Here is a 16,750-nt window from a genome sequence, read left to right as displayed (position 1 = left end):
TGGTGGTCTGTCACCACCCCTCGGACATTAAATGTACGGGGTATACTAAGCACTATTCAGTAATCAGTATGGCAAAGGTAGCCATACAGTATTGCCATACTGATTACTGAATTAGGCACTGTTATTGACCTGAGGAAGCGGGCTTAGACCTGTGCTTAATAAAAAAATCTTTTGTAAAATTACAATAGATTCCGTCATTGAGGAAAGCTACCTCGTCTTACTTTTTCGTTTTTAAGCTTTTATCAAACCAGGGCGCCTCTTTCCCCCAATTGTATCTATAGAAGTGATTATTACCAGCACAGGACCAATAGAGAGCTAATACTGTAGTTGAGGGAGGGCCCTTCGGGGCCCAGATGCGGTCGCAACCTCTGCAACCCCCATTGCTACGCCCCGGCTTGAGACAGAGCGGTGGGACTACAAGTCTCAGCAGTGGTTCTGAGCACGCCTTTCAAGTTCCAACATTACCAGACCTTCAGTCCTCAATCCTCAGCATACGGGGCAGGATCAGTGGCGTAGCAATAGGGGATGCAGAGGTTTGCAACAGCACCATGGCCACTGGACCAGAGGGGCCCTTCTTCATCCATCATATTAACTTTTTATTGGTGCTATGCTGGTAATGAATATCTCTATATGTGCATTGCATAGTAGTAATCCTTAACCAACTGTTTCCTTACTTAATTACACCTCTCTGACACTGCAGCTGTCCTTGATAGATTTTGGGGCTGCATATCAATACAGTGCTTGGGGCCCCGTGTAAAACTCGCACCAGGGCCCCAAGCTCCTTAGTTACGCCACTGGGCATGATCAGTGGAAGTCACAGCAGTGGGAAAAACAGTTTCTGGCATGCTCTGACAGGTAGGGATGAATAGGACAGTTCAGGTGCCCATACATTGGCAGATGGTCAGCAGATTTAATCATCAGATATATCCCTCTCTGATCACATCTCAAGGGCTAGTTTAGCTTAATAAAGAGAGGAGGCCCATCTCTGCAGCGAATATGACTAGCCTTATCTACTATTGATTGTTATTGACATCTGCTATTTCCATGAAGATGGTGCTGGGTCCCATTATTTGTTACAATTGTTTCATTTTTCCTGAGGCAGAGAGACAACGACCATAGGCAGCACCCACCACCACCAAGTTGCAACATACTATCTCCTTAATACTACAGTATGTACTTCACTTCAGGATGCAGAGTGTAACATTTTTGAAGCAAACTGGTTTGTTTTCAATAAATGTCACCTTATCGGCACCTTGAAGTAACATACTGTATATACTTTCTATAGTATTTTTTATGTTATTGTCATCACTATCCCATAGCTAATTTCTGCTGTCTGTCTTTTTTACTTACATGAAAGTTGCCATCCGGCATGTCACATTAGCACTGAGCAGATAACATGGAGAATCCACAGGATTCTTAAGCTACATACTCACGGGGGACAATTGTCCCCTGTAGCATGCGCGCACGCGAACAGGGAGCGACAGCCGGCGACAGCTGTCCACACGTCTCGCCAGAAAGGCAGAGACGCGGCGGAAGCTGTTTGTGAATGGAGCATCCCCCGGCCGGATGCTCCATTCACTCGCGTAGGTCTCCTGTCGCTAGCCCACGTAATCACGCGGGACTAGCGACAGTTCCGGCGAAGTCGCGGCGACAGCTGTAGCCGGCGATTGAACATGTCAATCGCCTGGCGACAGCTCCGACGGGCGACGGTTCGGGGTGCGCGCGTTATACACACGGGCGACCTGTCGCCGCAACACGCGCGTGCCACGTGACTGCAGCGACGGCCGTACCCCGCGTGTATGGGCCTTTAGTTTCCTTGCAATCACCCCTGTCTGTCAGCAAAAACAGTAAAATGTTCCTTTTGTTTGTTGAAAGGACACTTAAAGAGACTCCGTAACAAAAAATGCATCCTGTTTTTTATCATCCTACATGTTCCAAAAGCTATTCTAATGTGTTCTGGCTTACTGCAGCATGTTCTACTATCACCATCTCTGTAATAAATCAATGTATCTTTCCCCTGTCAGACTTGTCGGCCTGTGTCTGGAAGGCTGCCAAGTTCTTCAGTGTTGTGGTTCTGCTATGAACTCACCCTTTCTGGCCCCTCTATGCACACTGCCTGTGTGTTATTTAGATAAGAGAGAAGAGAGAAGCTGCTCTAATCAGCTGGATAAATCGTCCTCTGAGCTGGCTGGGCTTTCACATGACCCGGATAAGCCCCATAGGTTCCCCTTCCCCTGTAAGGCACCAGGCTGTGACAATTATCTGGAATACCAAGGCCACAGCTTTTATTAACATTTTTTGCTGGTTACATTCCAATCCTAAAAAAGTGTTAGTATACAATAATCAATTTTCTCTACAAACAATCAGTATTTCACGTAACCAGATTTCCTTTTCCTCTTCTTTCGGCAACCACAATCATCTCGTTGCAGAGTCCCCTGACAAGGCCGCCATCACCAAAGTAGCCGCAAGCCATGTTCCATCTCAGCTCTGCGGGTAACTTTCTTCCGTCCTTGTGATTATGCCTCCAAGTCGGCCTTACAAAGGACCCGCCACCACATTCTGGGAGTTGAGCCTCAACCCCGAATGACCCGCCACACGCTGAGGGCAGCTTCCGCAGCCTCCCTCAGCCCAAACAGGAACACCTCGTTCCCGATATCATTAAGATGGACGCCATCATGCCTGAAGAAAGAAGAGTCCTTTTCCAGTAGTTTGTGTCGAACTGACAATCCCCCTCTTTTGCATACAAATTTGGCAATGGCTTTGTTTACCTTCCAACGGGTTCGGTTGATTTTTGCACATGGGACTGGGGGGCGCCACCGCATTCTGGGTATCATTTCTGACCAGACCACCACCACCCCGGGGCAGAGCTCCCAAACTCTAACCATGAAGTATTTTAGATCCGTCATTAGGTCGTAAGTTGAAAGCCAGCCCAGGTCATTCCCTCCTATATGCAGCATTACCACGTCAGGCGGACCCCAAAGCCGTATCAGCCGGCCAAATTTTAGTCTTTCTAGCGTAAGGCCCGGGTACCCAAACCAGTGCACCTCTGCGTCTTCTGTACTCATGCTCAAATTCCTTCCCCCGTTGCGCTGAGTTGCCCGTCGTTCCGCCCATACCACGTAGGAGTGCCCCACTATCCATACTTTGCATCTGGGCTTGGGTGTATCTGTGAAGGCAACAATTGGGTACATTTAGGAATTTATTTTTTTTTTTTTTTTATATATCTTGTATGTCGGCCTCCCTCCCCTTAGCCCCCCCCCCCCCCCCCTTGCTCTAGTATTGTTCTACCAAGTGAGGGCGGATGTATAGCTTGAACCTCCCTGATTTCCATCTGCCCAATTTGCAAAGCCTCTGATCACTCAGGCCCTTTGCCGCCCCCTCTGTGGCGGCCCCAATGCGGAACGAATGGGATCCGTATTCCTCTGATCTGCAACCGACATAAGTCAAGCAGCGCTTAAGCACTGCAACAAATTGATAGCGGGAAAGGGCTGACCCATCCTTGTGCTGTAGCAGTGGTCCTCCCCCTGTTGGGTGTTCCCCCATAAATTGCGTAAAGAGCCCGAGAGGGCAGGTGGGGCATCCAGGCCTTACCCTCAATGTCAATGTCGCCCCTTTTCCCCTCTGATCTGTCTTGGATTTTGGTATGTGGATGAACAGGGCCTCTTTTCCCATGGAAACGTCCGTGACCTGTAACCCCCCCCGGTCCTTTGTACGCTGGCTAACCAATTCCCCCAGGCGTAGGGCCCCGTGGAAGGCTATTGAGAAGGCTAGGCTGAACAACTTCTTCTCGTGTTCATCCCGACACATATTACCCATGCCGACCATGATATCCCTGAGTAGCGGGAGAGTAATGGGACGTCTCTTGTCCGTAGCTTTTGGGCCCCTGCGAAAACCTTTTATTGCCTGTCGCAAAAGAAAGTCTTTTGTTATATCCCCACCCCCTTTGAGCTTGAACATGAAGGCTAGCGCCGCCATGCTCCTGTCTACCGTTGCCGGCGAACAGCCTCTCTGGAACATTTCGCCTAAAAATGCGAGGAGGTGCTCCCTATCTGTTCCCCAACCTGCGTGAGTTGGTCCTGACCTGGCCTGGAAATCCGCCCACTGCACCCATACCCGGGAATATGCCCTCCAAGTGCTCTCTGCTAGTGATTGCCTGACCCAGCCCGCCATTATGGCGAAATGATGTCCCAGAGGTGTTGTGGTACCTGTACCGGTAGGGCATGCGATTGCGGAGCCAGTTCCCGGAAACGTTCCAGCTGAAAACGAGATAAAGCATCTGCTATACCGTTAGATATTCCCGGTAGGTGAACGGCTCTGAATTTAATGTTGTGCCTTAGGCATTGCAATACAAAGTGCCTGACTAGGTTGACCACCGGCCCTGAGCTGGATGTCAGCTTATTCACCACCGATACCACCGCCATATTGTCGGTATTGAAAACCACGTCTTTATTTGCCAGCGCTGGGCCCCATACTTCGGCAGCGACTACCAGCGGAAAGAATTCTAGTAGGGCCAAGTTCCTTATCAGCGGGGACCTGCGCCAAGCCGGTGGCCACCGGCCATGGCTCCATTGTCCCTGAAAGTATGCCCCAAACCCGATACTACCGGATGCATCAGTGAACAGCTCCAACTGCTCGCTGCCCATCTGCTTCTCCAACCACAGCGTTCTCCCATTGTAATCCTCTAGGAAGTGTTCCCACACCCTTAGGTCCTCCTTCCCCTCCGCCTTTATCCTAACATGGTGCTGTGGGTTCGTGACCCCCGCTGTCATGAAGGCCAGTCTCCTGCAGAAAATCCTGCCCATCGGCATAACGTTACATGCAAAGTTCAGCTTCCCCAACAACGACTGCAGTGCCCTTAGCGTTAATTTCTTAGCTGTTATTGCCCTTGTTACCTCTCCTCTTAAGTCTGCCAACTTGTCCTGTGGGAGTCTGTATTCCATTGCCCCTGAGTCGATCTCGATTCCCAGGAACCTGATCACCTCAGTGGGGCCCTCAGTCTTTTCCGGCGCTAGGGGCACCCCGAACTCCTGAAAGGAATCCTGTAATATTGCCAACATTAATGCGCAGTCCTCTGACTTAGCTGGGCCCACGCACAAGAAATCATCCAGATAGTGCACCAAGCCCCTTAGGCTGGATCTTTTACGCACTACCCACTCCAAGAAAGAGCTAAACGCCTCAAAATAAGCGCAAGATATAGCACACCCCATAGGGAGGCAGCAGTCTATGTAGTACCCCCCGCCCCATTGGCATCCCAACAAGTGAAGACTATCTTGGTGAACCGGCAGTAACCGGAAGGCCGATTCGATATCTACCTTTGCCATGAGTGCCCCTCTTCCCATGTCCTTGACTAAGGCTGTAGCCTGGTCGAATCTCGTGTATGTCACTGCCGACAGTTCTGCGCTTATCCCATCATTCACCGACTCCCCCTTTGGGTGGGAGAGGTGGTGGATCATGCGGAATTTGCCCGGTTCCCTCTTTGGCACGACCCCTAGGGGCGAAATGTGAAGGTTGGGGATGGGGGGGGTTTTGAAAGGTCCAACCATTCTTCCCAATTCTACCTCTTTGTCTATTTTTTGCTGCACGATGTGCGGGAACTGGAGGGCTGATTTTAGGTTTTTGCAGTGCGTCGTTGGTGAAGTGGTCCGTGAAGGTATCCGAAAGCCGTTAGTGAAACCGTGTATTAGCAGGTCTGCATCCTCCCTATTGGGGTATTTATCTAGCCATGGCTGCATCTCTGCGATACTCACCGGTGACCTCCCCTTTGCCAGCCTGCTCGTGAGATTTTTGCCCTGTTCGGAGTCTTTTGTAGCACTTCTCCCAAGGATGGTTAAGGCCGCCGCAGGCGGAGCATTCGTGCTTGTAGCGGCAGCTAGTGCCCCATTTGCATGCGCCATTGTTGTAAAGCCAGCACGCCCCGCTCTTACGCAATGCCGACGACCCTGCTTGGGGACCGCCGGCTGCCCCTGAAAAGGGGGGTTGGTTAGCTCGCAGCACACTGTATCCGCATCCCCCCTGTGATCCAGTCGACCCCGACGAGGTCGATTTAGGATCTGTGAAAAGACGTGTCCATAGGGGAAGGTCTTTTTGGTCCCACCCCAATGAGGGCCAGACCGCCATACGTTGGCGATATTGCTCATCATACTTTAGCCACGCTGTCCCCCCATAAGCGCGATATGCATCTATTATGCTGTCTAAGTAGCAGAAGAGGGAGGAGCATAGTTCCGGTGTCTTCTCCCCGATTATGCTCCCCATAGTGACAAATGCCTGCAACCAATTCATAAAGGTTCTAGGTATTAGTCTGACCCTCCTTCTAAACTCGTCCTTGCTCCTACGATGTTCCTTGCCTCTTTCCCATTTCTCAAGTGGGAAACGGTCCAGGGAAAGGAGTGAGAAAATGTCAAAATATTCCCGTTTCCACACTTTTTTCTTTAGTTTCTTTTTTAAGTGAGTACCTAGGGGGCCTTCGTATACCACATAGGTGTTTCTCTTTGCTGCGTCTGCCACCTTCCCTCTACGCGGCCGTTTCTTGTCGCTTGCGCGCGAGGTCCTGTCTGCGCTGGTGCTGCTGGCGCTTGAGCAACTGCGGCTCCTGTCCGAGAGCTTCTGCTTCCGCGCGCGTTTTTTACCGCTTGTGCATGAGGCCGCGTCGGTGCTTGTGCTAGCGGGGCTTGAGCCCCTGCAGCTCTCGAGATTCCTGTCCGATACCCCGCTAGTAGCTTCCCCCTGCGATCTGCTCTGCATCCCCGCTATCATTTCCCTCATGTTTTGTAGCAGACTCATCTGAGCTGACCATAAGGGGTTGGGTAGTGTATTGTTAGACGGAAAGGCCGTTTGGGGATTGTTTGGTAAATACCCCTGTTGCCCCCCTTCCCCCCTCATGCAATAATCATCTACTAAACATTCTTCGTCAGTCTCGTCTCCTGTGGTGATCTCCTCACCTGAGTCTGCCGCCATAGGCGCCACTGATCCCGTTCCTGGTGACCCTCTACCCCGAGCATCTTGCTCCAGGGGGTGTCCGATGCCTTGCTCCATAGTCTGATGTGTCTGCGGTAGTAGGAGTGCCGCCACTCCCTCCACACATCCGAGAGCCAGCGTACTCCCCTGTGTGTTGCCCCCGCTCTGCGCCGGAGCCTCCGCCGCGTCATGCTGACCTCGCTGCTTTGGGGCACTGCTCCCCTGGGAGCCTGCCATCTGCGACCTGCTTGCAGTTCTGTTACTGGAGCGTGTCTCCTTGTGAGCACGGCCCCGGTCGGAGCCTGCCTTAGATGCCTTGTCTCTTCTGCCACTCCGGGAATGTTCGGCCCCTCCCTTTTGGGTTTCTTTCCCCCGGCTTTTCTTCGGCTGTTGGTCCTTGTCCCCCCCGCCTCTCCCCTGAGCGTGGTGTTTTTTGGGCCGGCTGTGTGCCGGGCTATTCCCGGGGACAGGGGCCTGGGGATGAGTGGGCCAGGGGGGGGGGGAGGACAGGAGTGGGAACCAGAGGGGGCTGTGGGCATCCAGCTGTTGCTTGGCGTAGCTGTGGGGGTGGAAGCAGGGTGCCGGATGCGGGTGGGGGCGGGATTTGCCCAGGGGGGGCGCGGGCATACCCTGGAATGACCCCCTGGGGGCCTCCCGTGCGATCCCTGGCGAGGGAATGCATTATGGGGGAGAGGAGAGTGGGTGGGAGCAGGGTGCCGGCTGCGGGTGGGGGCGGTAGAAGCGCTGGGGGGGTGAGGGCATATCCTGGAGGGGCCTCCTGGGGTGGTCCCTGGCGTGGGAATGCGGTGCGGGGGGGAGGGGAGTGAGATCCGGAGAGTCCCCAGTAGGGGGCGCGCTGGTGGAGGGTGGATGCGGCTGGAGATACGCGTCCCCGGGGTGCTGGACGCGTGCGCTTATGGGAGGGGGACGCGGATGAAAATCCGCGTCCCCCGGGTACTGTGCGCGTGCGCTGTTGGGGCCTAGATCCGGTGGAGCGGTCGCGTCCGCCGGGATGTGCAGTGGCGTCACTTCCGGGTCGACCCCGTGGACTTCCGGGTCGACGCCATTTTGCCGGCGCCCGCTCTGGAGATGGGCGGAAGCCGCGGATGCGCCCTTCTTCTTGCCCTTGCCCGCTCCGGTGTTTGTTGGCGGGGAAAGCCGGCGGGCGGCGCCGGGGGGCTCCGGGGAACCTGCACATCGCCCCGACTTGTCCCGGGGCTTGGAGGAAGCGCCGGAAGCGGCCTTTTTCTGAGGCTTGGATTTACTTTTTTGGCCTCTCGTGGTAGGGCCAGGGGGGTTGGACCTGGAGGAGGATTTGCCTCGGGCCTGCCCAGGGATGGAGCAGGCAGGCTCCGGGCTGCAGCGGGAGGTGCGGGAGGGGGGCTCAGGGGGGGCTGGCTGTGTGGGCCCTCGTGGATGCCTGGGCTGAGCGTTTCCCTGGACCCTGGACCCCCCCGCCTGGCTGGGGAACCTGACGGGCTGAATCTGGAGGGAGCCTTGCGCCTCCTGGACTGAGGTAAGCTGGGGGCACGGCCCTCCTGCACATCCAAGTACCCCATCTGTCCCTCAATCCACCCCATTCCTCCTGCTGCGGCCTGCCTCTTAATTCTGTCCAAAAGTTCTGCCAATGCTGCTGCCTCCATGTCTGGCCCCTTCCAAACTATAGCAAAAAGTCCTTACTGTGTCCTTAGTGGGGGGATGCGTGCGTGTCTGCCTGACCGAGAACCCTGCAGTTGCTGCTGTGCTGCTCTCTGGTTCCTTGGATTGAAAGGAAGTCCCTTTGTCTGCCCTGACCATATCAAAGGCTAGCAGATTCCTGCCCGCCTTTGTTTGACACCTTTGACCTAAGTTGACCTATCGGGATGTCTGGGGTCACCTTTCGCCCATCCAGGTCATGTGCTCTGGTCGCTTAGCCCTGCCCAGCTCTGGAGCTCTCTTACTGAGGAATTACAGACAAGGGCAAAGCTGTTTGCAAGAAGAAAAGAGCAGCCTGAAACTTCAGTGCATGGGGGAAAGAAACACACAAATGATCTCTTGAGATTCAAAAGGAATGCTGTATACAGCCTGCTTATGTATGGATGTATTTTCTATGTGTGGACATACTGTACATCAACCTACTTCCTGTTTTGGTGGCCATTTTGTTTGTTTACAAACAAACTTTTTAAAACTGTTTTTAACCACTTTTAATGCGGCGAGGAGCGGCGAAATTGTGACAGAGGGTAATAGGAGATGTCCCCTAACGCACTGGTATGTTTACTTTTGAGCGATTTTAACAATACAGATTCTCTTTAAAGGACATCCGTGGCGAAAATAAACTGATGAGAAAAACAATTATATCTATCCTCCTTCTTCTAAAAATGACTTTTTTTTAAGATATCGTACAGTTTTGTTTTATATTTAAATCTAGTTTTTAAGTTTTTGCTGCTTCATTGTCTCTGCTCAATGACACTTTCATTGAAATATGCCAGAGCTCTAATCTATGAATTATTGAGCCTTTTTATCTCTTTTCTGCTCTGAGAAGCCATTTACTGACAGAAAAGTGTTTTATAGCTGTAATTACGGTACTTAGCAGTGAGGGTTATGCTATAGTCTGACCCAGTCCGACCCGGACAGAAACTGCCCCTTGTATACCTGATTTTTTAACTCTTTCACACAGAGAAAGAAAACAAGGAACACAGCCTAGTTATTTGTGTGCTCGGCACTTTACATACACATGTCTATCTCATCATGTCACATGTCACCTCGGGTGTCCTTTAAAGCAACTCTGAAGCAACCTGAAAAAAAAAGACTTTGACCTAGGATAGGGGAAGTCTTTGGATCCCATCAAACCTCTCCAGTCCTCTCTTGTTCCGCTGTTGTCCTCCTTTCAAAATTGTCTTCTGGACTTCCTGGAAGGCCTCAGAAGCACTCTTATCCCGAGTGCTTCCGAAAAAAGGCACATCCGTACTGCGCAAGCGCAATCACAGACTGGTACATGCGCAATCACAGACTGGTACATGCACAATCACAGACTGGTACATGCGCAATCACAGACTGGTACATGCGCAATCACAGACTGGTACATGCGCAATCACAGACTGGTACATGCGCAATCACAGACTCGTACATGCGCAATCACAGACTCGTACATGCGCAATCAGATCTGCTTGTCTTCAGAAGTACCCTGGGACACTGAGATCAAATAATTTTACTGGGAGGACAATTCTGGAACGAGGACATGAAGAGAGGACCAGGAAGACTGTAGGGGATCCAGAACCTTCCGTCTTGTTAGGTGAGTATTTTTTTTCCTTGCTTTAGGGTTTGCTTGAAACCCCTTCTGAAATTTAGAATTAACCTGATGTGCCCATAAAAACAATTAGTTCTTCCCTTTTGCTCAGGATATGGCAGAAATAGATTAAGATGAAATTGGGCCCTAGGCAAGATAGCTGTTTTTGCCCACCACTTACGGTCACTTGGCTTTATTAGTTAGATGGTGTGCTGGGTGGCTAGCATCCACCAGGCCCCTATACTCTCTCCAGGCCCTAGGCAACTGCCTAGGTTTGCCTAGTGGATTATCCTAGTGGAAGGTATGGACTAACGCTAATCTCTACTGCTGTGTATACAGCCCATTATCAATACGGCCTTGTTCACATTACAATTCGCTAGCGCAATTGCAAGCGCTGAGCGATTTGGTGAGCTTTTTTTTCAAAGCACTTTTCCCTGCCCTTTGAGCTTAGAAAAGCGCTTTTGCTGAGTGATTGAGATTTTCACTTCCTGATGTCAGTCAGGAAGTGAACTCTTTGACCCGGAAAAGAATAAATACAATGTATTTATTCTTAAAAGTGATCGGGAAATGGCTATACAAATCGCTTTTTCAAGCATTTTGCGATTTCCCTATACCTTCCATTATAGCAAAAGCGCTCAGAAAATGGTACATGTAGCACGTTTGCGATTTCAATTAAATCGAAACGCTTACATGTGAACACTCTCATAGGGAGTCAATGCACAAGCGCTTTTGAGGTGGTTTCTATAATCGCCAGCGCTTAAAAAAAACCGCAAACGCTCATAGTGTGAACGAATCTTAAATGTGTTTTTTGTTTTGGTTTTTTTTCTAGCACATGATGTACCTAAATAATATTTTCTTTTTTACACTCGAAAAAAGGTATCAAAAGAAATGGGATGAAATCTGTGCGAAGGAGAGCCAGTACCAGGCGCAGTTCGATCAGTTGTCCAGTGACAAGAAAGAGATTGTGTCGTTCCTGAAGCGAACGCTCACCCAGCGCATGGATGAGATCTCTGACCTAAACGATCAGCTGTCCACCCTCCAGCAGGCTAAGGACGCGGAGAAGGAGGTATACGAGGCCCAGCTGGCACAAGTACAACATGAATTCCAAGACACCAAAGACCGCCTTACGTCAGAGAACATGCTGCTGGGTAACAATCACTTTTTTCAATCAGATATGGTCTGTTTGCAGATGACCAGTGACCAAATGAGGACATAGTGAAGTCATCGTGCTAACCTGATTAAAGATCAAGCTGCATTTCTGCCGCTGGATTCTCCGCTCGATCGTTTTTGCCGCTCGATTCTGCAGTTGATTCTCTTATCTTTTTGTATTCACTTCTATGAGAAATCGAGCGGCGAACTGATCGAACGGGAGATCGGAAATGTCAGAAATGATCTATCGAGCCATCTATCTGTGGCAGAAACGAACCGTGTATTCCCAACATAACATCCACCCACATCACATGCCAAAATTATAGCAAATAAAGCACCTTTTTATTCCGAAAGCACCTCTGTCACTAGTTTTAACCACTTGCCGACCGCGTCACGCCGATAGGCGTGGCCTCGGCGGCAGCCCCAGGACCAGCTAACGCCAATTGGCGTAAAGTCCTTGGGGCTCGCAGTACAGGAGATCGCGCGCACGGTGTTGCTGCTCGGGAGACTGTTAGACGGCGGAATCGCCATCTAATTACATTGTACAGCAATGCGATCTGCAGCAGCGCTGTACTGGGGACAGCCATGTGACACGGCTGTCCCCATGGGACACTAGAGAGCGATCGGCTCTCATAGGCAGAAGCCTATGACAGCCGATCGCCGTTATTGGCTGGCTGTGGGGTGGGAGGGTAAAACGTAAAAGAAAAAAAATAGGCAGTTTTATTAAAAAAATGACAACATTTAAACAAAACAAACAAACACTGGGGGGGGGGGGGGGGCGATCAGACCCCACCAACAGAGAGCTCTGTTGGTGGGGAGAAAAGGGGGAAGGAATCACTGGTGTGCTGTGTTGTGCGGTCCTGCAGCTTGGCCTTAAAGCTGCAGTGGCCTTTTTTTAACAAAAATAGCCTGGTCTTTAGGAGGGGTAAAGCCCATGGTCCTCAAGAGGTTAAGAGGACAACTGACGTGAGAGGGCTGCCATATTTATTTCCATGTAAGCAATGCCAGTTGCCAGGCCCTCCTGCTGATCCTCTGCCTCTAATACTATTAGCCAAAGCCCCTGAACAAGCATGCAGCAGATCGGGTGTTTCTGACATTAACCTCCTTATCGGTAACCCCGCCGGAGGGTGCCGCTCAGGCCCTGCTGGGCCGATTTGTTGAATTTTTTTTTTTGCTGGACTGCGCCAGCACACTGATCGCGCCGCCGCCCCGCGCACGATCGCCGCTATCCGTCGCGCCGCACGGCCCCCCCCCCAGACCCAATCAGTGCCAGGCAGCGCCGAGGGGTAGCCCGGGGACTCCCAATGATGTCCCGACGTCAGTGACGTCGGTGACGTCATCCCGCCCCGTCGCCATGGCGACGGGGGAAGCCCTCCAGGAAATCCCGATTTCCTGATCGGAGATCGCCGAAGGCGATCGGAAGAGGGCGGTGGGATGCTGCTGAGCAGCGGCTATCATGTAGCGAGCCCTGGGCTCGCTACATGATATAGGAAAAAAAAACTGATGCGCTCCCTCCTGGCAGATTTTTTTATACCACCAGGAGGGTTAAAGTCAGATCTGACAAGACTAGCTGCATGCTTGTTTCTGGTGTTATTCAGATACTACTGCAGAGAAATAGACCAGCAGGGCTGCCAGGCAACTGGTATTGATTAAAGGAAATAAATATGGCAGCCTCCGTATACCTCTTACTTCAGTTCCCCTTTAAGCGGACCTGAACTCAGTACTTCCTCTCTGCTCTAAAAGAAAAGCAACAGCATAATAACCTTTATTAAAAAAAACATTTCTTTGTTACAGCTGATACAAATCCTGCAGTAAATCACCAGTGTGTCTACTTCCTGCTTTCACGGAAGCAGTCATAGGGTTAACATCCTGTGTTTACAAATTAGCTGCTCTGCCAAAGCAGCCAAGAGATCAAATTATGGTGGAGCTTAGTCACAGATGAGGTAGAATTAGACAAGCTAAATGTATAGACAAGGTGCATTTCTCTGTTTTCCTTCTGCCCTGTGCAAGAGTTCAGGTCGTCCACTTTAAAATACCTTAGTAGAGCAAATAAAATGCCTGCACCCATTCACTAAATGAGTGTGTTAGGGGTGAAAATGCAACAAGAGAAGCCTCAGAATAAAGCACCACTCAATTGATATATAATGGATCAGAGGCTAATTATGCCTGATGTCCCCCCCCATACATTTTTCAAGGGGGATCCCTTCCTACAATCAGACCTTCCCTCCCCTTACCCCGTGTCAGTGGGGGAGTAGGGACCCGGACGTCTTCCTTCCTCCACTGCAGGCCCTCCTCCTCCAGATCAGAGCAATGGGGCTTACCTCTTCCCCATCGAGTCTCTCCTCCCCTCCCCTCATTTTCAGACCATGCAGCCAATATGTATAACCTTCTCAGAATCAGACAAAATACATTTAATGATCTTCAAAGGTTCATTATAAGCAAACAAGTGTCTAAGAATAAATTATAAGAGCATAACAAATGAGCAAACTTTTTCATAATTCATTGTGGAATTCCCTTTAACCTAGTGACGTGGTACTTTAACTTGCACCTGTTACCTCCCGTGACCTAAACCTATGTTAAAGAGGAACTTCAGCCTAAACAAACATACTGTCATTAAGTTACATTAGTTATGTTAATTAAAATAGAAAGGTAATATAATCTCTTACCCACCCTGTTTTAAAAGAGCAGCCAAATGTTTGATTTCATGAAAGCAGCCATCTTTTTGGTTGAAAGGAGGTGACAGGGAGCATGAGACACAGTTCCAACTGTCCTGTGTGCTGATCACCCCTCCCAGTTGCTAGGCAACGTGAATAACAACATAGGAAATCCCATCATGCTTTGCACAGCATCAGGGGAAAAAAGCCCGGGCAGTTTTCTATGATGGGTGGAGCTTAGCTAAAAATCCAGCTAAAAATGATGCTTTGGTAAGAAAAACAAAGTTCTGATGCTGTGAAACTGTTAAAGAAACACCAAGCCTTTTAAATTCTGCTGCGTAGATTTTTAGTCCGGAGGTTCACTTTAATGTGACGTGTCTGTGGTGTTACATTGGATAATAAGCTCTCCAGGGACGGAGCTAGCTAATGTGATTGCTTCTGTGAAAAGGTCTGTAGAATAGGATAGTGCTCCATAAACAAAATAAGAGTATATGATAGCAGAAGGCAGAATTTCACCCTGAATTTGTATGAAAGTGCCACACACATGAGATTGCATTGGGATGTACAGTATATCTGACCTATGTCCACCATTCACAGCTGGTAAACTGGCTTCCTTGGAGGAGTTCAGGGTGCAGAGGGAGGAGCTGATGGCCAAGTTTGCTGCACTGGAGGAGAAGCTAAGATCACAAGAACTGGATAATAAAGACATGATGTACAAGCTGGAGAAGAAGGCAGTGCTGGATAAGGACAGGTCAGTGTTATTATGCAACTGATCCTGAGGTATTTCAGGTGGTTGACAGTGAAGGCTGCTGGTCGCAAGTCAGCTGGAAGGGGAGTCTCTTTGTTACAAGGACCATGAACACCAATACCTTTTGAGGGCACTCTGCCTAATTATATTATTGTGGGTGGCTACACACTGCCTGATTGTTGTTTGGAGAGTGCAATCGTGCAATTGTGGGTTTGTGTGTGTGTGTGCGATAATGTTGTATGGGGTGCAAAATTATGGCAAATTATGTAGTTTGGAGGTGGTGACACTCTGCCTAATTATGTCATTTGGGGCGACACACTGCCTAATTATGTTATTTTAGGGGTCACTAACTATTTATGTTGTTTGGGTGTGCATGTTGCCTAATTATTTTATTCAGAGGAACATGTTGTCTTATTATGTTTGTTTGGGAGCACACGCTGCTTAATTATGCTATTTTGGGGGGCAGTAGTTGAGTGATTGTTGTTTGATTGATGGATTTGACTGCTTACTTATGAGCTAAGAATCCAGAAGTGATTGTTGTGTAAATCAGGGCTGTGGAGTCGGTACAAAAATCTTCCGACTCCAACTCCGAGTTCGACTCCTCAGTTTATGAAACCACCGACTCTGACTCCGGGTACCCAAAATGGTGCTGACTACGACTCCTCGACTCCGACTCTTTAGTCTAATACTTACCAGGGCTGTGGATTTTGTACAAAAATCATTCGACTCCCGACTGCAACTCCTCAGTTTATAAAATCTCCAACTCCGACTCCGGGTACCCAAAATTGCTCCGACTTCTCGACTCCGACTTCAACTCCACAGCCCTGGTGTAAATCAGTAAATACATTATTATTCAACTTTGTTATGGGGAAGGGGGGGGGGGTGTTAGTTTTGCACGATAGCGCTGTATGGAGTGAGCAGGGTGAGTAGATGAACAATGCCCCTGGCCTGAGCTTGGCCAAGACAATCCGTCAGTCTGCGCATGTGTACAAGGCTAGGTGGCATTAATAGGTCTGCCTGAGTCTGTGTGTAGATATACAGGAAGATCTAGAGATCGGGTTTGATACTTCCGCAGGCTGAAGAAGGAAATGGTGCAGCAGGTAAACACAGTGGCAGCTGAATTCCGTCGGGTGTCCAACAACCAGATGGCAGAGACAACAAAGCGTGCGATCCGCGAGAACGTGGCTATCAGCTCTCAGCTGGCCAAGATATCAGATAAGAGCATGGACCTGATCGCTGAGAATGACCTGCTGAAGGAGCGAGAAGCCGAGCTTCGGAAAGAGCTGGAGGTGCTGGAGGAGAACGAGAGGGAATTGGTGAAGAACAACCACAGCAACCAAAAGGTGACACATGACACTCATAACTTCATAAATAGATTTTGGCCCCTTTGCTGGCCCGTTGTGTCGCCCACAAGCGCTGCATCCTGTCACAGAAGTAGGGAATGCACTCTATCATCACACCACTCTCAAGGTTATAGCACCCTCTTTATTGGGCCCAAATCCACAATGTATCCGACATTTGTTTTTTCCGGAGCATACTACATGCCTTGAAAATGGGAGACACTGCGAGGCCCCCAAAACAATTGTCGGATTCAGTGGTGGGACATAGGCCCGTGCAGCCGAACAGGGGCCCCATTCTCTCCAGGGCCCAGGCAGCTGCACCACACTTAGGGCATGATTATTCTGTAGGCTCTTATCTGTGTATTTCTCTCTGAAACCCAGGAGGAACAGTGATATTTGCTTGTGGTCCAGTACTACACAAGTATGAAATGTGTGCTACATTAACACAGTGCCTACAGAATGTAACCTAGGTTCATGTACTTCTACTGTATGTTATCAACATTATATCTAACCATAATTTGTTATGATTATGGCCTCTCACATAGGACCCCTTCATTTATTCTGCACAGGGGCCCAGGGGCAAAGCCAGGATTTTCGAAGGGGGGGGGGGGGGGGGGGGGGTTCCTGAAAGGTCTCACTC

At 50.0% G+C, this 16,750-nt stretch overlaps 1 protein-coding gene across 1 annotated transcript in view; it reads left to right on the top strand.

The window, feature by feature from the left end:
- CFAP157 (cilia and flagella associated protein 157) overlaps positions 1-16,750 on the top strand; it is a 35,015-nt gene that overhangs the window by 2,697 nt on the left and 15,568 nt on the right. Inside the window, exons 2-4 of the mRNA XM_068247963.1 lie at positions 11,096-11,367; positions 14,620-14,773; positions 15,846-16,113. Of these exons, the coding sequence (XP_068104064.1) occupies positions 11,096-11,367; positions 14,620-14,773; positions 15,846-16,113 (694 nt within the window). The remainder of the gene's footprint in view (positions 1-11,095; positions 11,368-14,619; positions 14,774-15,845; positions 16,114-16,750) is intronic.

This window comes from Hyperolius riggenbachi, chromosome 8, assembly GCF_040937935.1.
Source record: "Hyperolius riggenbachi isolate aHypRig1 chromosome 8, aHypRig1.pri, whole genome shotgun sequence".
NCBI classification, from domain to species: Eukaryota; Metazoa; Chordata; class Amphibia; order Anura; family Hyperoliidae; genus Hyperolius; species Hyperolius riggenbachi.
Note: the sequence above shows the minus strand (reverse complement) of the source record. Positions and strands in the feature narration are given on the sequence as shown.